This window comes from Lontra canadensis, unplaced genomic scaffold (genome assembly GCF_010015895.1).
Source record: "Lontra canadensis isolate GAN:19392208 unplaced genomic scaffold, GSC_riverotter_1.0 scaffold30, whole genome shotgun sequence".
NCBI lineage: Eukaryota > Metazoa > Chordata > Mammalia > Carnivora > Mustelidae > Lontra > Lontra canadensis.
Genome location: NW_022631024.1, coordinates 20,167,810 through 20,189,488, shown reverse-complemented (window position 1 = coordinate 20,189,488; position 21,679 = coordinate 20,167,810). Strand labels below are relative to the sequence as shown.

General features: G+C 62.5%; 1 protein-coding gene across 2 annotated transcripts; it reads right to left on the bottom strand.

Annotated features, from left to right (window-relative positions):
* Positions 1-905: 905 nt before the first annotated feature.
* RABL6 (RAB, member RAS oncogene family like 6) lies at positions 906-21,679 on the bottom strand. 2 transcript variants are annotated; one of them, XM_032866272.1, is made up of 15 exons: positions 21,329-21,679; positions 15,675-15,809; positions 13,973-14,020; positions 11,686-11,738; positions 10,700-10,791; positions 8,441-8,581; positions 7,909-8,014; positions 6,461-6,564; positions 4,434-4,738; positions 4,066-4,216; positions 2,999-3,214; positions 2,687-2,924; positions 2,205-2,376; positions 1,598-1,656; positions 907-1,511 (listed from the first exon to the last, which is right to left on the bottom strand). In XM_032866272.1, exons 1-15 carry the CDS (start codon positions 21,456-21,458, stop codon positions 1,326-1,328), a joined length of 2,136 nt encoding a protein of 711 aa, XP_032722163.1. In that variant the 5' UTR covers positions 21,459-21,679; the 3' UTR covers positions 907-1,325. The 2 variants fall into 2 exon arrangements, with proteins under 2 accessions (XP_032722164.1, XP_032722163.1); XM_032866273.1 differs by lacking the exons at positions 15,675-15,809; positions 21,329-21,679 and having other exon boundaries at positions 906-1,511; positions 11,682-11,738.

The following is a 21,679-nucleotide window of genomic DNA, read 5'->3' as shown; positions in this document are numbered from 1 at the left end:
TCCTCTAGCCGCCCAGCCCCTCCCAGACACGATGCTGAGCCAGGACACAGTCTGACTCGGCAGGGGTTGGAATCACGGATGCCCTTGGCCTCTAAGGGCGGGACCTGCCCTGTTGTGGGTCCTTCAGATTCAGGGCCCTGGGCAGGTTCACCTCCTGTCGGCCTGAGCCCCCATGGTGAGCAGCCTCCAACAGGCAGATGTCCTAGGCTGGGGGCTAACGTCCCTGAGGGGTCTGCTGGGTGCCTGGCCTCCAGCCGGGACTGCTGTGCTGCATCCTCCAGGGTGTAGAACTGTCTGGCCTAGGCACAGGGGTTGGGGAAGGGGAGGCTCTCCGGACTGAGAAGGGAGGCCTGGCTTCGGCCCCCACCCTCCCACCGTGTGCATGGTTCTCATGGCAACTGTGGAGGTGGCGGTGGGGGCTGGGCGCCTGCCGCCGGGGCCACAAGAGGACGCTGGGCTGAAGGCAACGGGGAGGGTGGCTGGAACAGGGCAGTGCCTGCCAGAGGCCAGTAGGGCAGACAGTAGAGCAGAGCCACACTTGCCCTAGGAGGGCTGGGAGTCCATAGGTGTTCCTGGGCACAGCTGCCCAGCCCTGACCTAGGTGGGCTGCGACAGGTGTGCAAGACAATGGCTAGGTAGGCCAGCCTGCAGGAGGCCAGGCACAGCTGGGGCCTGGGCCTGCTGGGAAGGCCTCTTTGGACCCCCTCCCTGGGCCTCCTATCCAGGGACAGCTGCCTCTCTGGGGGAACTCAGACCTTCCCACCCACCCACCCAGGACGACCTGGGACAGATGGGCTGGGGCAGGAGCCGTGTATAGGGAGAAGCAACACAGACACACAGTAAAACAGGAGAGCTTTATGGGCGGAGTGGAGCGTTGGAGGAAAACGAGAGGAAAGAGTGCGCTGAGGACCTCCCGGCCTGGTCAGCAGCAAGCCCGGCGCAGGTGCAGAGCTGGCCCCTGGGCCCCGGGGGAGAGTCAACCCCGGGAAAGGTGCCAGTGCTGCCTGGCGTCTGCCCCCCATGCCAGAAGGGGCAGGAAGCGGAGCCCACCCATGTGTGGGGGGCTGGGAGAGCGAGTGCAGCGGGCTGGGGGCAAGCAGGAGCCAGGCCAGTGACGAGGACGCACCCCGCCCTGTAAACAGCCTTGCGGCCTCCTGGGCCTCAGTCCCATCCCTGAGAAGCGCTGGGGGCCGGCTGCCCGCAGAACCCCGCCCACAGGCCCCCCTCCCTGCACGGTGGGCCCCACCCCCACAGCACCCCCCGCCAGCATGGAGTGGGCCTGTCGCCCTTCGGGGCACCCCAGCAGTCGGTCAGCGGTGCTAGGCCTACAGCTCCTCGTAGTCCCCGCCCCCGCGGAGGTGGCCGCCTGGGGCTGCACCCCCCAGGAAGGCCTCCAGCTCGTCCACCGCCGTCCTCTCCGTGGCCCTGGGCCGCCGCTGCCGCTCCTGCCTGCCCTCCTCCCTGTCCCTGCTCTTACGCTTGCTCCTCTTCCTCGCGGCCTTTTCTTCCTCCTGGGAAGGGGGCACGTCAGGTTGCGGAGGCACCAGGGCCCCATCTGCCCAGTGGGCACGTGGGAGGTGGGAGGCAGGGCGCCTACCTCTTTGCTTTTCTTCTTTTTCTTTTTCTTTTCTTTTGTGGGAGGCCTGCCCTCCTTATCTGCAGAGAAAAGACACAGCATGGGCCTGTGACTCCCTGGCTGGCCAGTGGGCAGCGGGGCCTGTCCTTGTCACTGGTGCCCAGTGGCCAGAAGGCGCACCTCAGCGACGCTGTGGCGGCCCGTAGGGGACCAGCGCACACACCTGGTGCCAGGCAGACACGCCTCACCCTAGCACGAGCCTTGGGGCGGGGGGGTCCTTCCCTCTCCATTCTGGGGATAAGAAGCCTCTGGGACACGTCTCATGTGACCCAGCCGGTCGGCCGAAGCTGGGTTCAAGGGGCTCAGGAGAGAGGGCGGGGAAGGGGACAGGGAGCCGTGCAGCTGCCTGGGGCTACACAGTGCCTCGAGCGCTCCACGGGCCCGTTGACCATGAAACTCCTCCCAGGGGTGGCAGGACTCCCAAGTCCATCCCGCTTGCAGCCACGCTGCCAGGCCACCAAATGCCACCTGTGCAGATACTGGGCCATGTGCCCCCTGCTGCCCATCCTTCCAGCATGGTCCTGGCACGCACCCCGTGACCCACAATCCCCCCAGGCTCCCAAACTACCTTCATCGCTGATCTCCTTGCGGCCTACTTCCACCGGTCCCAACCCAAAGAGGTCTGAGTCATTCTTCAGTCTGAAGGAGGACACGGGGGGCTTGGGGGGTTGGGGTGGCAGGGCGGGACCAGCATCCTCGTCCGTCCCATCAGAGAGATCCTCTCGCACTGGGAACTCCTCCTGGAGAAGGAACAGGCAGGTTGGGCAGCCAGCGCCCTCCCCAGCGCCCTGCAGCGTGTGACCCGTTGGAAGGTGCCTGCATCTCTCAGGCAAGTGACAAGCCACCTTGAGAGCCCTGGACACCCAACTTGGGGTCAGGGTGGCCAGCAGGGTCCACTGTGACAGCCAGGATGCTGTAACACCTCCCTGGTGTCACACGCTGATCGGAGGCTCCTGCCCCAGGAAGGTGTCGCTGGGCACTTCCTCCTTCCTGCCGTTCCCACCCAAAACCGTCCCTCCGGGCCGAGTGGGTGGCACATCCCGTCCTCACCGCTCTCCGCTGAGGGTCCGAGTCGCTCTCGAAGTCAGGGTCATCCATGACGAAGGACAGCATCTGGGCGGCAATGGGCCCCTCAGGGTCACTCTCTGAAGAAGCCGCCTGCTCATCCTTCCCCTGCTCACACCCTCCAGTGGGGTCCTCGGCGGGGGACTTGTGGACACCTGGTCGGCGGGACTCCACCGCCCTGGGAGCTGCGCCCCTGTGTAGCCTCACGGCCTTTGTGGAGGGCCTTGGGGACAAGGAAGAGGTCAGGGGGCTCTTCGCTGTGCCCCCCCCGCCCCAGGTTGGATCCCATCCACATACTGTTTGGTCTCTGGCTCACGGTGCTTCTGGGGGGCCAGGACAGTGGCCTTGGGGGGCCCTGCCACTTCCTGTGCTTCCTCCTCACTGGAAGAAGTGATGTTGTCCTTGGGGACGGGGCCTGTGGGCAGCAGTGGCCTGCTGGGTGGCTTATCTTCAACATCCACATCGTCCTGGAAACCTGCCACCAGCGGGTTCCCGCCTGAGACCTCCCCATCGCTGCAGGGCAGGGGGCAGGGCGGTCAGAGGTCACCGGGAGGTAGAGAGAGCCCAGCCGCCTACCCTGCGCTCCAGACCCCTGGCACCACAGACGCCAGATGTCCTCTCTATGCCCAGCGTGGGCACTGACCAAGGGGCAGCCCCACCCTTGGCACTCAACATTAGTGGGAGGGCAACGGGGGCCTGCTGCAAGGGCGGTCTAGGTCTTGGGGGCCCCTCCGTAAAGGAGCCCACTGGTCAGTGGGACAGGCCAGCGAGGGGGGCAGGGGGTGTGAGGTGGGGGCCCAGGAGAAGGACAGCAAGAAGCCACGGTGGGGCTCGCTCTGTTGATGTGGGAAGGGGGTGCCGTCCTGCCTGATGGTGGGGTGCAGGGCGTGGGTGTGGATGGGCTGGGGATGTTTCTGGTCCTGGGGGAGGAACCTGGGGCTGGGCTGTGTTCCGCTGCTTTGAATTTTTGGAGGGACCCAGGGATGCGGGGACTAGCAGGTTTGACCTGGCTTCTGCAGGGTGTTGGGGAGCACATGGGGAGGCCCGGGAGCTGGTGAGGGGTGGGCGGAGGCAGGAGGCCCGGCCTGAACCACCCCATCTACCCAACGTCACGGGGAGGCCCTGGGGCTTCTGCCAGTGCCCATGCTCTCATATGCTTTCAGCCCAAGAAGGTGCTAACAGTGAGTCATGGGCACCAACATGTGGGGTCAGGCCAGCCTCGCTCTTCCGGCGCCCTCTGGGCAGGGGGCTTCAGGGAGCCCTTCCCTCTGAGAGGCTGCCAATCTGGTGGGGCCCGTCCCCTTGGCTCACCCAAGGCTGGGGGTGCGGGGAAGACTGGGGACCCACCTGGCCTCTGCTCTTACCTGTCACTGTCTTGCAGGATCTTGGCTTTGACTTTCTTCTCATCCTCCTGGGGGGCCGTGTCATCCAGGAAACTTCGGTCAAGGCTTTCTTCAGGAACGAAATCCTCCACGTTCTGGACTTTGGCCGGGGCCTCTGCAGCAGGGGCTGGCTCTGGGGACGAGAGAGGCTGCTTCCCACGTGTCCAGTGCCCGCCCCTGCCGGGCCCATCCCAGGTGGTACCCATGGGACTGGGCTGTGGGGCTGCCTGCCCAGGAGGAAGGAGGTCGGCCCTGTCGCGGTTTACAAGCTCAAGGGACCAATGAGACAGGGCACTCCACTGCTTGGGCCACCCATACCCCCCTCCCCAAGAGCTGCTCCTGGGGCTCACCTGGGGGCGAAGGGGCTGCTTCAGCCGCTGGCGAGCTCCCAAACAGCCTGGAGATGATGCTGCGCCTCGGGGCCGGGGCTGCAGGGGGCAGTGGGGCCTCTGTGGGGGGTGGGGGGCAGGGGCAGGCCGAGGGGGTGTGGAGGGGCAGCTGCGGGGCTGGCTGGGGCGTGCTGGGGCTGGAGCTCCCTGTGGACACGGCGCTGGGAGGCACCACTGGAGACTGGGAGCCTGAGGATGGGCTCTGCCCATTGGCTGCCAGTGGCGACGCGTGGCCACGGCTGCGTGCCTCCATCATCTCGAGGAAGCTGGGGGGACACAGAGCAGGCAGTGAGCAGTCCGCCTTCCCTGAAGCCTCCTCCTCTGAGATGAGGGTGGCCGTGTCCTGGCCCTCAGGCTCATCGGCCCTCACGCCCGAGTGTCAAGCAGAGGGTCCCACCAGGGAAGGGACTGGCGAGTGCGGACAGGCAGCCTTGGCCCCACACCCACACCCGGGGCTCTCCATCCGTCAGCAGGCACAGGACCTGCCATGCTGAGGGCCTCGGTGAAAAGACCCACTGTCCGTAGGGCGGGCTTTCTGACAGAAGGTGTGTAACAAACAGGTGCCCTGTTCACTGCCCAGGCTCCCTGGGGACCGACAAAGGAGGGGGCCGGCCACGGTGTGCACCCCCCAAGTTAGGACTCAGTGGTGGAGTGAGAAGGACGGGCAGGCCAAGGGTGGAGCCCAGCCCTGGCCTAGGTTTTTGGCTGGTCCCATGTGTTCACGGGAGAGAGCTCACAGAGACAGCAATGTCAAGGCCCCCGAGGGGCTGCCTTCCTCTGGCCCCAGGGCTGGCTGTGGGGCGCACGTGGAGGGCAGGCTCTGGCTGCCGTCTCCCCTGGGGGCAATGCACTGGGTGGGCAGTGCTGGGTTCCCGAGCTCTGGCTCAGCCAGTCAACTGCAGGAGGAGCTCCACAGCAAGGCAGGGGGGGCTCACCCTGGAACCAGCCAAGCAGCCTAAATTCCCCCAGAACCACTCTGGCTAGGTCCAGGACCAACAACACATGGATGTGGCTCTGGGGAGACCCAGAGGCCCTCCTGCGAGTCCCTATGGGGACAGACACATGCTGGGGGAGCCAGCGTGCCCAGGACATGAGCGTGGGCAGTGGTGGCACTCCGGTGCTTTCTGTGGGAACTAAACAGAATGGAAGCGCCGGGGCTGAGGGATAGTTCAGGGTCACCCCCGCCTGACACAGCAAGAGCCTCTCCCAGGAGCCGCGGGGGTGGCCACCAGAGCCCCTGGAGTGGGCGGCAGCAGGGCTTGCCTGAGCGCTGCTCGTCACGCACACAGCCGTTGTTGGCAGTGCGCTGGCGTGACCAGGAGCCTCCCTCCCTCGGCTACCAAGGACCGGAAGGTTCCATTCCTACCCACCCCCCCACTCTTCAGCACCACCAGCCTCTCCCAAGGTCAAGGAGCTCTCTGAGGACCTACTCTGTAGTTGGGGAAATTGACCTCCCAACCATGGCAGCCTGAGTCAGGAAACATGAGGCCAGCCAGGCTCAGCAGGGCCTCGGGCTGACACTTGTCCTGGGTCAGTGGCACCAGCACAGTGACCACCTCTGGTACACAGATGGCTGGCTGGGCCTCAGGGACGCCCGTCAGCTTGGAGCCCCTGGGATCTGGTCAGGTCAATTTAAAAAGGCCCCGAGGTGCTCTGTGGGCCCCAGGGAGTCCCCGGAGGGGTTTGCTGGTCTGCTCCCCTGGGAGGGGGGCCCCTCGCACCAGAGCAGCTGCCTGTTCCGGACAAGCGCCCTGCTGACCGTGACGCAGCTCCCCTTCCCGCGCTCCCGTCCCCTCCCACCGCCGCCTCCGGACTGAAATGACTCAGTTTCTTGGAGCGACATGATCCACTCAGGCTGTCCTGTCCGCCCAGGAGGGAGGCGCTCGGCACTGCTGGCTGCTGAGGCCTGAGCTCCAGGCGTCCAGAGGGAGGCTGGCCCTGCCGCAGAGCCCGCGGGCAGGATTGGGGCTGGCGCGGGGCGCACGCACATGTCATAGTTCTGGTCCTCCGTCTCCTGCTGCACCGAGAGCTCCTCCAGCGTGGCGTCCACATCCAGCTGGTTCGTCTCCAGCTGCCGGAGCAGCGTCTCTCGCTAGAGGACGAAGCAGAGACCCCTTCAGCCTGCGTCCCCATTGGCCAGCCCTCGATGGACGACCCAGCAGCCAGCGGGCCACCCCCGCAGCTCGGTGCGGCTCCAAGGACAGGGTCAATGACGTGAGCGACGCCCAGAGAGACGGCGCCCCGTCCACACACGGTGCCCCCAGAAGCCCGTGCAGCTCTGACGGCCTAACACCAGGCTTCCGCCGTGTCCCTGCACACTCTGAGCTCGGGCACACGCCTTTCCACGGGCATCAGCCACACCTGTGACCCACGAGCCACTCCGCTTCCTCCGGTGACATGCGGTGCTGACGGCCGGGTACATGAAACTCAGGGTGTTTTCCCTCGGGATCTGGGTGCTTGTTGCGCATGGACGGGAAGCTCCAGGGATCACTAAAAGGGACGCGTGCAACACGCACGGTCCCGAGGGCAAGAGCGGGGTGCAGTGGCTGCCACCACCACCAAGGAGTCTGCCTGTACCAGCCTGCCTTCCAGCTGAAACCACCACCAAGCACCCTGTCTGCGGGGCGCCCGTTGCCCTCCAGAGAGAAAAAGGGCAGGAAGGCCACCACGCTCCCCAGCAGGCCTACACAGCCTGGAGGAGGAGTGGCGGCCACTGGGCCACAGAGGGGCCACGTACACAATGCCATGATGTTGCACGCCCACGTTCCAATGTGATGAGAAAGGCGGCCACCTCTGTGGTTTTGCCCCTGAAAGCCCAAGACCTGGTCTCACGTCGGACAAACCCGGGTGGGGCTCCCTGAGATGCTCTCCCAGCCCAGAGCAGGCTCAGCCCAACGCTCCACATGAGGCGGGGCCAGGCCTGCGAGGGACACGGGAGGACAGCTCTGCGTCAGGGCACCAACACTGCTTCTGTGGTCTGGAGAGCAGCACCGGGGAAACCTGAGACTGCCCCCAGGGGAAGCGGAGCGAGGGGCCCAGAGGCCCCCGGCACCACGTCTCTACCTCCTCCGTACACCTAGAATCACTCCCCAGAGTGGGCGTGGTCGCTGGGCTCTGCGCCTGCACAGCCGGAGGGGGGCAACGTGGTGGGCTCCCCCTGCAGCCACACACCCCAGGAACCCAGGATGCTCCCACGGGGAAGACCGACGAGCACAAGGGCGTGATAGCAGGAGTCGGTGCGGGCCCGAGTCACCCACACGTCTAGGCCTCCGGTTCTCGCCTTGTTGGGTCAGAAATGGCCCGAAAGGGGCATCTAAGGGATCCCTGGGTCTCAGGCTGGCCTGGCAGAGGGGAGGGGATGGAGGGGCCATCCTGGGGCTGCCGGCACCAGAGGGGTCCTGGAGAAGCCTGTGCTGCCTGCCCCGCCGGCGCTCACCTGAAGCTGCAGAAATGGGATATTGAAGAATTTGTGCAGATACTTTAGGCCAAAGCTGTTCTTCATGGAGGACTCGGCGTAGCGGAAGTACGAGGAGCCTGGAGGCCTGTTTGCAAAAGAACACGTGGCTGGAGGCGGAGGTGGCTAGTGGTGGGCAGCAGGGCACAGTCCCTCCAGGCCAAGGGCCACACCTGGACCAGGCTGCTCCTGATGCCGGCACCTCCCCCCGCCACAGGCTAAAGCCAGCACCCCCGCGGCCCCAGAGCCCACACCTGAGGGCCCAGCAGGTGACACCCAGCCTGGACTTGTGCCGAGGCAGGGGCCTCACTGCATCAGCCCGACCCCTGGAACCCCCTGCCCCCCCCACAGGCCTGCCGGGTGCCAGGATGCCAGCCGCCAACACTTCGTTCTGCTGTCCTTGGTCCCAGGTCCTCCTGCTGGACCCTCACCGCCCACAGCATGGCTCCCAGCCCGGGGGCCACTGGAGCTGGGCAGGCAGGGGTGCATCCGCGGCGTGGGCTGCCCCACCCACCTGTCCAGGTTGTCGATAAAGTCACGCACGTCATCAGGCAGGATGACTCGGTGCTCGCCCATGTCGCGGTAGTTCCCCAGCACACACACTGGCACGTGCGTCGGCACCTTGGGAAGCTCCCGCACGATGTAGTTGAAGGTCCTTAGGAGGCACAGGCAAGGAGAGACCTCCTTAGTGTCAACCTCAAGACCCACACCCCACCGTGTCACATGTCCTGAGCCCAGGACCCCGGGTGCACGGAGCACGAGGGCCGAGTGCCCACGCCCTCCAGAACAGGCCTTGCTTCTGCAGTTTTCTCCCCAGTTCCCTGCCTGCAGGGGTCCCTGAGGCAAGGGGTCTTTGCACCGTCCCTGTGGAACACAGCTGCAGCCCGCGGGGCTCTCCGAGGGGTGCCTTTGCTGAGTCACAGCCTTGCTCTCCAGGCCCGGGCTCCCAGACGGCGTGCGAGGGAGTGAGCGCCGTGCCTCCGACCCGGGGGCTGCAGCGGGAACCACAGACTCGCACACCCAGGCAGCAAGCTGGACTGTTTCTGACTCACATGCCTCCCTGGGAGTGTTAACAAAGGGCCAGGGGTGTCAGCCCTCCGGCCCTGTCTCTACCATTCCTTCTGCCCCACAGGGCCCAGCAGCTCACGCCTTGTTTTGGCCCTGTCCCCTGTGAATGCCAGCTGACCCACGAGGGGGTCAGTGGGGGGGGGTCAGTGGAGCTGTTCTCCTCGGCCGCGGCATAGACAGAGGGCGCCGCCTGCATGGAGTGTGCTGGGGCTCAGTCCCTGGCCTCCAAGGTCCCTCTGGCCCAGCATCTGAGCGCCAGCCAGTGCGGGGACCCGGGTCCGCCCTCGCTTCTCCAGGCCGGCGCCTGCTGCTCCTCCCTGCGGCCCCCGTGTGCCTCCCAGCGGGCACCCTGTGCCGGCCTCCTGCTGTCGGTGAAGGCTGCAGGCTTCCCTGACACGGAGGGCCTGCCCGAAACTGCGAGGCCACTAGCAGTGTCTCTAGCAGACTGCATGAAGGAAAGCCACCTCCAGTCCCCTGGGCGGAAGGGACATTGCGGTGTACCCAGCAGAGATGCCCGGCTGCCTCTCACATGGGCACGTCTGCGCCACCAGGACCGCCCCACCCCGCCCTGCACGTTTCCGATGCGCTGCCTGCCGCCACCCCGGGGCCTCTCCTGCACAAGCTACCGGGCGCCCCATGACGGGAGGCACCCAGGTGTGCGTCCCTTCGTGCCAGGAGGGCTGGTGGGAGGCCCTGTTGGGCCCCCGTGCGTGAATGGATTCCACACAGCCAGCAGTAAGACCCCAGAGCTCTGAACACGGAGCGTCCCGGGGAAAACCTGGCTGGATCCCACCAGCGACACAGCGCAGCGTCTGACCGCAGGACCGAGTGTGCACCGGGGAACGTGGACTACATACGCAAGAATCATAAACATTTAAAAACAGTGACAATGGAATGAAGGCCCCACAGGCCATTTCCACAAAGGCTGCTGTCCGTTCCTCCCCCGGCATTCTGTAAGACACCTGCTCCGGCGGTGCGCCCCAGAGTGTCCACAGGGCAGGCCTGACTATTCCTGGACAGGCCCGCAGGAAGGCTGGCCCTGGGTGGCTGTTGGGCCGGGGCTCCTGGTGCTCTCTGCCCACAGTACCCCCTCCCCACCCTGTAGGAGCGGCTCCCCTGCCTTGCTTCTGGGAGGCAGAAGTGCTGGCGCCAGGCAGGTCTGGGGAATCAAGTGTCCCCGTCTGCCCTAGGAGACGGCACTTCCTGTGTGTCATGCTGCCCGTGTGACTCCACAAGGAGGGGCCCCTTGGGAGCTGGCACTGGGCTGCCCCCTCATTCATCCCTGCAGCTTGCTCTGTAGTCTTTTGCTGGGATCTTAGCTCTGCGTCCCCTCAGTCAAAGAATGTCAGGGATGTCTTAGGGAACCCCAAACTAATGGCCACTTGATTTTGCCAAATGTTGCGTGGTACTTTCAGGAAGGGCTATGGGGCTGTGGAAGGTGTGCACCCCCCCGCCCCTGTGCTGTCCCAGCCCAGCCCACCCTGTACATGCTCCCACTCTGTGCTCATGGACATGCCCGGAGACGGCCAGGCACGGCTTCCATGCGGCTGAGCTGCTGTTGTGCACGATGTCCATGGATAGCCTGGAATTATCTGGCACTGGCACCGATGCTGGTGTCACTCCAACCTGCTGGACAGCAGGGGCAGCCCTCTAGGTGGCACGTCACTATGGGCCTCGAGGGCTATTTCCAGCCGCGCCCCCTTACCACTGCTTGGTGATGTCGAACATCATGACCACGCCATTACAGTTCTTGTACACATCCAGGAACTCGGCGTCCAGGGCCATCTCGGACTCTGCCTAAGGACGGGACACAACCGGCATGAGACGGTGCTCGGGGCAGGCTGCCACAGCTGAGCCCTATCTCCTGGGAAGACTGAAAAGCACAGTCCGGAAGGTGATGGCTATTTTCGTTTTGGCAAAAAATACGTAAAGGAGAACATCGAGGGTCGGGGTCAGAAAACTGAGCCTAGAAGGGTCTGCAGCAGTAAAGAGCCCAGGCTCCGGGCCGCAGCAACTCCGCCCCTGACCTGGGGCTTTCTCCAGCAGCCTACCGCAGCCTCCCTGTGAGCCGCAGGAGCCTTCTAGCACTCAGAGGGACAAGAGCGCTGGAGCAGCCACCACCCCACCGCAACAAGCGCATCCAGACCGGGGAAGACTCGGGCAGAGAACCTTCTAGAGCACACAGACAGGTGTGGCTGCAATGTGGTGGTAGTAGCACGGTGTCCCAGAAAGGGCCAGACAGACCTGGACCAGGCAGTCACCCAACTTTCCTGCCCTAAAGGGGAGCAAGGAGGCTGCCCACCACCCCGAGACTGTCTACGGGCAGGAGGACCCAGAGAGCAGGGTCCTCGGAAAACTATGGGAAAGCTCCCCTGGAACGGAAGGACGGCCCATCCGCCTCAGACTTCATGTTGGGGTGGGGGCTGCGGCAGAGCTCATTCAGGCCACACTCATGCTCCTGTGCCTGGGGCTGCAGAACTGCACCTAAATACCTCTCAGGTGAAACTCATTACGGGGCCTGGCAGGTGTCCCCGATAAAGCTCAGGCAAGCCCCGCCATCCCAAAATACACCTGTGGGCAACACTCCCCGCCCCCCTCCATGAGCAGCCGGTCCAACTAGAGTCCTGGGGCGGTCCCAACCCTCACCTGGAACGGTGGGCCACACGGGGGCAGGGGACGCAGCTTACCCACCTCCTGGGGGTCGTTCTCCACCTTCAAGCCATCCCCTCGCCTCCTGGACTTCCCTTGTTAGAAGACAGACAACAGTTACATGGGGAATCGTAGCCCCAGGGGGAACACTTCCCCCCACTGTCCCGCTCCCAGCTCCAGAAGGCACCATACCTGTCTAATGGGGCGCCCCGGCCACACAGCTGGTGCTGGAGCAACCCTGCTGGTGCAGGAAGGGGCCACAGCCCCACCGGGACCCCCGGAGAGAGGCCCTGACGGGCTCCACCAGGGTTCCAACAGCACGGCCTAAACCGGAAGGTGCCCAGCAGGGCTCAGCGGGGTGCTCAGCGAGCCGGCCCTGATTCAAACGTGGGCACTTCCTTCCCTCACTGGCACAGGCTAGCCCAGCCCAGTCTCCCAGGTGCTGCCTGTGGGGCCACAAAGGCTCCCTGGGCTGGGCTCAGGCCCTGGGCAGCTCTAGCGGCTCCTGAGGATAAAAGGCTCCAAACCCTGTGCCCCCTGCCCTTGGGCTCTGAGGTATTTCCAAGCAGGGAGGAAGGACTGTCACCTTGGGAATTCCAGGGTCCCTCAGTCTGAGGAATGGCCTGGGCAAAGTAAGAAAGCCCTCCCTTCCCCCCAACAACTGCATTCGTTTCTGACCCTCTCAGTCCTTTGGGGCTGTCCCAGGTCAGCAGCCCCCAGGAGGACGCCTGCTCCGGGGCCACAGGGCCTCCAGTGCCACCCACCATCTCAGGGGGCTACCGCTGCCCGGGTGACGCAAGACTGCTCCCCAGGGCCCTCTCTTTTTGGGGTGCCCCCCACAAGCAGGTTCTCAAGACTCGCCGGGCCTCGCCTCCGTGCCCCCTTTCCCGCTGTCCACCAGGACCTCAGCCTCAGCTGCCACACTTCTGCTGCTGTGTGTGGCGCTCAGACCCTGCCCAGCAGGCGAGCGGCTGGAGCGGGGGAGAGGGGGCTTTTCTGTCTCACCGGAGGGGACTAGGTGGCTCACTGCGTGCTCACACACAAGTCTGGGACCTTCCGCTGCGGTGCCGCCCTGCCCCGGGCCCCCTCCGCGCCTCAGTGGGACACTGTGCGCTGGCAGGCCAAGGGATCCCAGCCCCTGCCGTGCCCACACGTGGTGTGCGGGCTTTGTGCCTCCACAGGCATGGAGCGGGCGCACCCATGACCCGTGGGGTGAGCTGCATCTCCAGTGTACTGCAGGACACTTCCCAGCAGTGACGACGGCACACGCTCACCAGAAGGGGCCCTGTTCCCCAGGTATGGACTCCACTCGGGAAACCTGTATCCCACCCCAACTGATGGAGCTGAGGCCGGGAAGGGGGCGGGCAGTGCTCCAGGAGGGGGCCCCCAGGGCAAGGAGGCTTCCCCTCAAACCACAACAGTAACCAGGCCGCAGAGCGCTGCAGGCCCAGGTCTGGAGCACGAGGCCCCCATAGGCCCCCATAGGCCCCCACAGGCTGAAGGTGTCCCAGCGGCAACAGCTCCACCGGTCCTGGGAACCTAAACCCGCCTCCCAAGAACACGGGGAGGGCAGGGGGTGGGCAATTCTGCACCAGCAACCACCGTCTCCTTTCTCACCGGAGGACTCGCAGTGACGGCAAGCCTCCCAGGTCAGGGGTCAGAGGTCGGAGGTCAGAGCACGCTCAGCAGCACAGGGGGCCGCACGGCGCACCTGGGAGGAACACGGGCTCAAGGCCCGAGAGTGAAGAGGGAGTAGGAGGGGCCGAAGGGGGCCGTGTGCCCCTCACCGCCAGGCGCACATGGGCTGGGCCCAGAGGCCCAGGGCTTCCCCGTGGCAGCGGACTCCGCAGCCTGAGCGGAGCAGTCTGAGGGGCACGTGGCCCCCGGGGGTGGGGGGTGGCTTCGGAAGCCAACAAGCTGGTCCTCGGCTCGGGGCGGGGGGGCGGCCCCCAGCTGTGCCCCGTCCGCGCCCCTCTGCCGTGTGCTGCCTCCGCGGCTGGAACACGCTTCTGAACGGCGGAGGCTGCGGTCCTGCCGGCTCGCTACTGGGCGTCCAGCCCCCGCCACCCCGGATGCAGGAGGGAGCGGCTCCCAGGCCCAGAGCTCTGACAGGCCCGCGCTGCTCTGGCGAGCGGCCCTTCTGGTCGCACACTCGGCGTCCACAGCCAGTGTGATGGGAACGCAGAGACCTGCGTGCTGGAGACGTCATGACACGCGCCAACACAGTGGCCACACTCGGCGGGGGGGGGCGGTGGCGGCAAGGAGGGCTTCTGCTCACAGAGGGCATAAAGCATTGGGAAAAAGGACTCATGATGCAGACAGGACTTACCTTTGTCAACCACGTCCCAGACTTCAACCTTCACGATATCGTCAGTGGCTAAAATAGGGAGAGACATGAAGATTAGTGTCCAAAGTGACCTTTGGCCTTCTGGTCAGACCTGGGCTCTAGGGGCTGTCCAGGTGTTGCTGTGTGGTCCCACTCTTCCAGCGTGGGTCCCCCACCAGGAGACCTCAGGCTCCTCCCTCACCACCTTGGCCAAGGACACCCTCCTCCCACGTGCGGCCTTTGCAGCCGTAGCCTCCCTCCCCGGAGGGCAACAAAGTGCCGTCCTGTGTTAGGCTTCTGCTCAGGCTGCACTCAACAGCCCTGGCCTGTCTGCAGCTGACAGTCTCCCAGTTTCCTACAGGTGTTTCTGGGGTGGGCTCGTCCCCAGCCAGGTCCAACAGCTAAGGTCACCTCTGCAGGGGCGCCTGGGGAGCAGGCTCCGCGTGCGGGGACAGGCCTCTATGGGCCTGACTCTTATCCAGTGACCAGCCTCAAGTTTGTTCATAGGACGTCAGCCCCCTCTAGCCGGCTGCACAGCACTGAGCTTCCACTGAAGCCTCTGGAGCGGCCGGCTGGGCACAGGCCCCTGCTGGGAGGTGGGCACTCTCGCAGGCCGTCAGGACGGCTCACGGCCCGGCTTTCTCAGAACCACCTGTCTTTTCGCGCTCTGCTCACTCTTCACAGGGAGGAGACTCTTAGACCCTCCTTGGCGGTTCTCTGCCTGGGACAGGTGCCAGGACCCAGGGAGCAGACCCTGTGAACAGCCCGCCTGGGCCCAGGGCATGTGCCATAGCTCCTGGTGGCGGGCCCAAGTACGAGGACAGTGGGCTCATCCCTCCATCCCCATGATTCTGAGGGGACAGGTGGAGACCTGCCATGCACCTGTCCCCAGGCTGAAGGCACAAAAGCACGCTGCCACTATCCCAACTGGGAAGGGTGCCGGGGGAGCTGCCCTAAGGCCCTGCCAGACCCCGCTGGTGAGCTGGGGTGATGCTGGCCTGTGCAGCTGTCCTGGGATGGGGCTGGGCCATCACTCAGTGGGAGTCACAACTTCTACAGGCCCATGTGTCCTGTTCACAACTACATCTTTTTGTCAGTAAAAAGGATGTTTGAAATGGCTCAAAGGACTTTTACTTTCATGGTTTCTGAACATGCAAAGCAACTGTCCGCTGCCCGTGGGGCTTCAGGACACGGCACGTTTTGTCCATCAGGCGATCTTGCAGAGGGAAAGCCTGCGGCTCAAAGGGACTGAGGGGTCCCTCCTGCTGGTGGAGCACGTGTGGGCCCAGGGCCGGTGGCAGCAGGGAGACTCCCCCAGATGTCTCCCGTGTTAAACCTGAACTCTGTGCCCTTCGGTGGTCTCTAGAATTGAGAGGGGGCCTTTGCCACAGCTCCCGCCGTGGAGGACCCTCCCTCACCACCTTGTCTGCCCATGGGGAGGGGGTGGTTTCAGAGCAACCCAGCAGAAGCTCTAGCGAGTGCCTCCATCATAGCGCCTCTGAGCTTAAGGAGGTTCCCTCACGTCTACAGGGTTTCCCTGATGACACCACAGCTGGGGACACCGGGGCAGGGTCTCCAAGGAGCCAGACTGCGGGAAGATCCATGAGAGCCACTCCCCACCCCGCCCCACATGAGGGGCACCGTGCCTGCACCCCAACCCCACCTCTCGCCCACCCCACACCAACCGCCCGCGGCCGGCCCTCACTTTTGTAGCTCCAGTGGATGCTGGTGACCTGGATCTCCTGCGTGGGGATGTACTCCTCCACAAAGTTCTTGCCCTGAAGCCGGTGCCACAATGCGGTCTTGCCCGTGTTCCTGTCCCCGCGGATCACGATCTTCACTGAGAGTACAGGACAGATCAGGGAAGCGAATCAGACCGGCAGAGAACTTGAACTCCGGCAAGGGAGCCGCAGGCCACACACGCTCGCTTTTGCACAGAGCGTGGCCTACGTGGCCTGTGAGCAGGGAAGAGCAGGGCACTAGGGCTGAGCTGCTGGGAGACACCCAAGGGGTCGCGGCCCCAGCCCGGGCCTCGGCTCTCCCTCCCTGCAGAGGGGGGCCCCGAAGGCATCTCCCCTAGGCCGTGGGGTGACGGAGCCACAGCCCACTCAGACTTTGCACCTGCAGGAAAGTGGTCTCCCCTGGAGCCGGACATCCTGTGAACTCCTGACTCCCGGGGCCAGGGTCAGGCTGCTGGAGGGGCTGGGGGGCGGCCGACGTTCTCCTTAGGCGGCTCCCTAGATTTCCGTAGCTTGCTCCTAACCTACTTTCGCACAGCCCTGGTATTTTTAGCACAGTTCTGCAGAGCGCCACCATTTTCAAGGCCACACAGGCGGGGTTAGGGCACAAAGGAGAATTCGGTTTTACTTGCTGCACACATTTATGGAGTGGCCTGGGAGCTGGGTGCACGCCCCCGGCGGTGACCACACCCACAGGCAGCCGAGTGCGCGGACGCTGGGCAGGTGGCGGCCCAGTCCTGCAGCACCGTGCAGGGGTGCGGTCCTCCTGCCAGCTCTGAGATGGTGTGGCATTTAGTATAGGAGTGCCATGGTCCGGTTTGTTCTAGAAAGATGAAGAGCAGTCAGGAATGCCATGGAGAGCCGGTGGGCAGGGGGCGGGGCGAGGATGGGAGCAACGCTGATGACCATGGTGATGGACTGGACCCCGGGGAAGGTTCTGGCTTGAGAAGACATGCAGATGGGCAGCCTGAGGGATGGGTTCCAGGCTCCTGGACCACCTGGAGCAGCCCTGGGCTGGGGGATGGCGCTTCATGCCCTGGGGCTGGGCGAGGACACTGCGGAGCTGCCCTAGAGCCCTGTCTGGCCCCCCCGGCCATCTGGCTTTTCCCTCCTTGCACCCCCAAGTGCTCCAAAGCCCCTCTGTTCTTGAACACTCAGTACTCTCCCCGTGAGACTCTCAGCATCAACCTCCTCAGCCCAGCCCACGCTCTCTGAGTCTCAGCTTCCGTCTTCGGGACGTGCACTCAGACCGTCTCCGGTCAGACCTCGGGGCTGCCCTTCTTCCACCTGCTCGGTCACGTCCACACACACAACACACCCGGCCACTGCCCCCAAGGTCCGGGCAATCTAGACTCGATTCCAGCCAGAAGCCAGACACCTAGGAGAACCTGGGAGACGGGTCAGGGCGTGACACATCTGTGCTGTAAGCGCAGCTGTGGGGAGGTCCTGGGTCCCTGGCATGAGCCTGAACCCCCTGCGGGAAGCATGCCGGTCTAGGGGAGTCCCCTGATGCCAGGGCCTCTGCCCCTCGTTCAGTGAGGATGAGGGGGACAGACCACATGCAGCTGACCCCCAGGGCGTGGCAGGCTCCTGTCCCCAAGACAACCCTGGCCAGGCTGAGGGCAGGACAAAGCACCAGCCCCCAGACCTTCCTGGGCGCAGCAGGAGCTGCACCTCCTGCTCTGCCTACCGCCTGCTACAGCGCCATGTTCTCATTTCATGGCCGCAGTTTCTTACCTTTTCTTCGCTTTCCAGAGCAGGTTCCTTTTCAAACCTGCTTGGCCCTTTTGTACAAATTCCTGCTTTTATTTTCAGCCCTCTTTTATCTCTCGGACATATCATGCATACTGACCACTTCCACTGAAGCAGCGTCCACACATGATGTGAGCCTCCGGCGTACAACAGGCTCATCTGTTTATACACACCCTCGGAGGTCCCGGCCCTAAGGGCGGCCACCATCTGCCACCGCTCCAAGCTGTCACAGTGTTTCGGACTGTGTACCGAGTTGACGTTCTGTGAAACCTGACGTCCTCAGAGGCCAAGGTCTGATGTTTGCTGGGCATTTCCTGATCTTCTACCGGCAGCCCGTGGTTTCTTGGAACTTTATCTCCGGGGCCCCTTTAAGGTCTGGGTTGAAGCCACATTCATCACAAGGCCTCTGCCTGTCGTCTGCAACACTAATAACCTGGCTCTGGCAATGGAGCATGTGACTCTTGATTTCAGAGTCGTGGGTTCAAGCCCCATGTTAGGTGTGGAGATTACTTAAAAATAAAACCTTAGGGGCGCCTGGTGGCTCAGTCGTTAAGCATCTGCCTTTGGCTCAGGTCTTGATCCCAGGGTCCTGGGATCGACCCCCATGTCGGGCTCCCTGCTCAGCGGGAAGCCTGCTTCTCCCTCTCCCATTCTCCCTGCTTGTGTTCCCTCTCTCGCTGTGTCTCTGTCAAATAAAGAAATAAAATCTTTAAAAAATAAATAAAAATAAAATCTGAACCTCCTTTCATTTTCTGTAAATCATGAATGGGTGTTGAATTTTATCAGATCTGTTTCTTGGACCCATTGAGGTTATAATGCTGCTTCTCCTTTAATCCACGGTAAAGCACAGACTTTACCACCTCTCCTAACCCTGGCATTCTTCGGGAGTCCTACTTGGTCTCAGTGCAATGATTTGTTATTAATATTCTGATGCTTTTCCAGTGCTCATTTCCTGACCTCTCACTAGGTTACTAGGTCTGTGCTCATGGACAGGACTGGATGGCTACCCCGCTTCTTGTGTTTTCCTCCTCTGCCCGGCACCAGAGTTTACCACGTGCAGGAAGCAAGCTGAGTGCCCTTGCTTCCGCGTTGTCTCAGCTAGGGTGACGCCTGGCTCTCTGAACACTGTTTGTTCCTCCATGGGGGTGGGGGGCAGTGCAGAGGGAGGATGAGAGAGAGAATCTCAAGCAGCCTCCCCACTGAGCACAGGGCCCCGCATGGGGCTCGATCTCACGACCTGAGCCAAGATCACAAGTCAGACACTCAACCAACTGAGCAACCTAGGCGCCCCGATGTTCTGAAAATGTCTAATGATGTGTCTAGCTATATATGTTTTTAAAAAACTCTGGACATGGACTTCTTGGGAGTTTCACGTATTTCATGAATTCTGGAAAATCCCCAGTCTTCATTCCCTCCAATACTGCTCCTTCCCATTCTCGCTATTCTGTCTGAAATCCCCGCCAGGTGTGTGTTGGAATCTGCTTCATTTCTGGGCTTGCACATCTCTCGTCCAGCACCAACTCTCTCCTGAGTCTGGTTCTTATGCTGCCTCACCTGTTTGCTGACTTTGATTTTCACGACCGTGGTTTTCATTCCTAGAGGTTCTCTTTGGTTCTTTTTCAAACATGACTTGTCTGTTCACAGAATCTTGATATAATCTTAAAGCTATTTCCTTCTTACCCTGGAAAAGCTCTCTTATCCCGAAATCAACCTTTCAAAAGGTTTCTTAGTGAAGGAGTGCTTAAGTCTATTTTTAAATTCTAGTGCTGAGAGCCACCTGGCCAGGACTCTGGCTGTCCCAGTGTCTGGAGGCTTTCTCTGTGAGGAAAGCTGGCCTGAGCAAGGGCACTCCTGACCAGTTCCATTAGGGCTGGTACTTCCTCACTTGGGAAGTTGCCCCAGTTAAGGCTTCTTCACCAAACAGGGTGAAGAAATTGTGTCCAGTGATGGTAGAAAGGATAGACCAGGTTAGGCAACACTCTTCCACTTTGAATGCAAGTAACTTTCAAACTATAACTATGGTCCAGGTTTCCACTCAGATTTTGATTCCAAATTTGATGTGTATGCTGGGCTCCCGCATGTGACCTGAGCACTTCTCAGTATCAGAGCCGTTTAAAAGGAGACGACTTGTCTGCCCCAAGAGAACAAGGATCTGTAAGAAACAGCATCTACACTTGGACATCATCAGCTCTTTCCTACAAAAGTCCGGCATCTGTAGTCCTCAGATTGCTGCTTTGTTTCTCCTAAGTAAGCTATTTTGGAAAATAAGCAAAGTCTATCAGAAAGTTTCAAAGCTGCATATTGCCTAACTACAGAGACAACCTCCCTCTAATGTAACTTCTCTCCATCTCACCCCTTTCCGGGAGTCCTAGGGAATCACAGCCTGTCCTCCTAGCTACCGGAGACTGGGTTTACTTCTCTGGGATAAGTCTACTACACACCCCCCACCCTTGTTTGCCACCCAAGGCTAGGCAATGCGCCTCTAGGGGAGTGCTTTCCAGAAGGTGAAAAATTCAGTTTCCAGCTCTGATTCCACAAGACTAGGATCAAGTTTAAAACAATACCGTTAAGTAATAAAAGTGATTGAGGGACTCCAAATGTAGATCCTACAGGTTTGCACACAAGAGTATTTTGACTTGCCATTCTCCTCTCTGAATGTGAGAGAAACACATACAAAACCGTGAGGCGAGTACAACTACAACGACCTCTCTTCTAAACCCGCACAGAGATCCTCCTAATTAGTTTCTTCGTGTTGTGCATTACTGACTAAATAGGTCACCGCAGGGACCAAAAGCTCCCCTTAAAGTAGCAAAGGGAGGGGCAGGGAGGAGTCCAAAATCTTGTAGCAACGTATGAAAATACTTGAAAGGGAACAATTTAAAGGCCGAGAACAACATAAAAAGCTTTTAAAACGCTAGGAAAGGACAGCGAGAAGAAAAAACGTAAAAGAGGTCATGAGAACGGTTAGCGTCCAGGAGCTACATAGTTTGCATTATTTATAACAGGCCTGGAAACGTCCTGGGCTCTGGGGGCAGCTGAAAATAACTGCTCCCTCCCTCAGGGGAAGAAAAGTCTCCTACAGTAAGTAAGAGTCCTTCTGCCTTCTGGAGCTTTTTCCAAATATATCCCCTACAAACGCTCCTAAGACAAGGGAGGGGGTGGGGCAGGCATATGTGGCGCAGACGACATTCCCTTCACACCGAACAGGAAGCCTACGAGGAAAAACCCCAACGCTCACACCACCGGGGCCGGCTGGATCTCGGGGCTCCTGGGCAGGCTGTCACGTGGTTCTCCGACGGGGAGCCCCCCCACCCCCTCAAGCGTCACAGACCACGGAGCTCTCCCCACGTTATGTAAGAATCGCCGTTAGGCGAGGTTATCCGGGCCAATCAGGGCCCCGCGGAGCGCACCAGGAACCGCCTGGACGCACTGCACGGTGCAAACGAAGCGCACAGAATGCTCACCGCGCCTCTGCGCCTCGGGAGTGACCCCGCGGTCCGAGGGGAACGCCGCGGCCCGAGGCGCCCGCCCTCCACCCCCGGGGTCCTCCAGGACCTCGTCTCCGGCCCGGCATCAACTCCCGACCCCAAGTGTGGGCCTCTAGAGTACCCGCCACAGGTAAGGGCGCAGCAGATCTTCACCACAGACGAACAGGACCTGCCACAGCCACCTGCAGACCGCGAGGTCCCGGGGCGCGACGCGGCCCCCCGTGCTTCCGGGTCCGGGTCGCGACCTGGTCTCCGCCAAGTCCCAGTCGCCGAGCCCGGGCCTGCGGCCTCCGCGGGGCAGCGCCCTCCTCCGCTCGAGCCCTCGGACCCCACTTCCCACGTCCCCCTGGCAGGAAGCCCGCGCGCCGGCCTGCACTCACTGTTGTACTGCACGCCTTTGGCGAAGCGCCTCTGCAGCGCCTGGTTCATGGACTGCAGCCCGGCGGGGATATTCTTGTCGCGGCCCGGAGCCTGCTCCGACCCCACCAGCTTCTTGAGCGCGGAAAACATCTTCCCGCTCCCACGGTCGAGCCCGGCGCGGCCCGCGAGCTCAGCGGCGGCGGCGGCGGCGGCGGCCCGGCGCGGATCGCACCATGTCCTGGGTCCCGGCGGCCGGGCGCCTGCCTCGAGGGCGGCTCAGGGGCTCAGCCGCGGCGGTTCCGCTCCGGCCCCAGCGACCCCCGGCGCGGCCACCCTTCGCCTGTCAGAACCGCCATCTTGGCGCTGGCTCG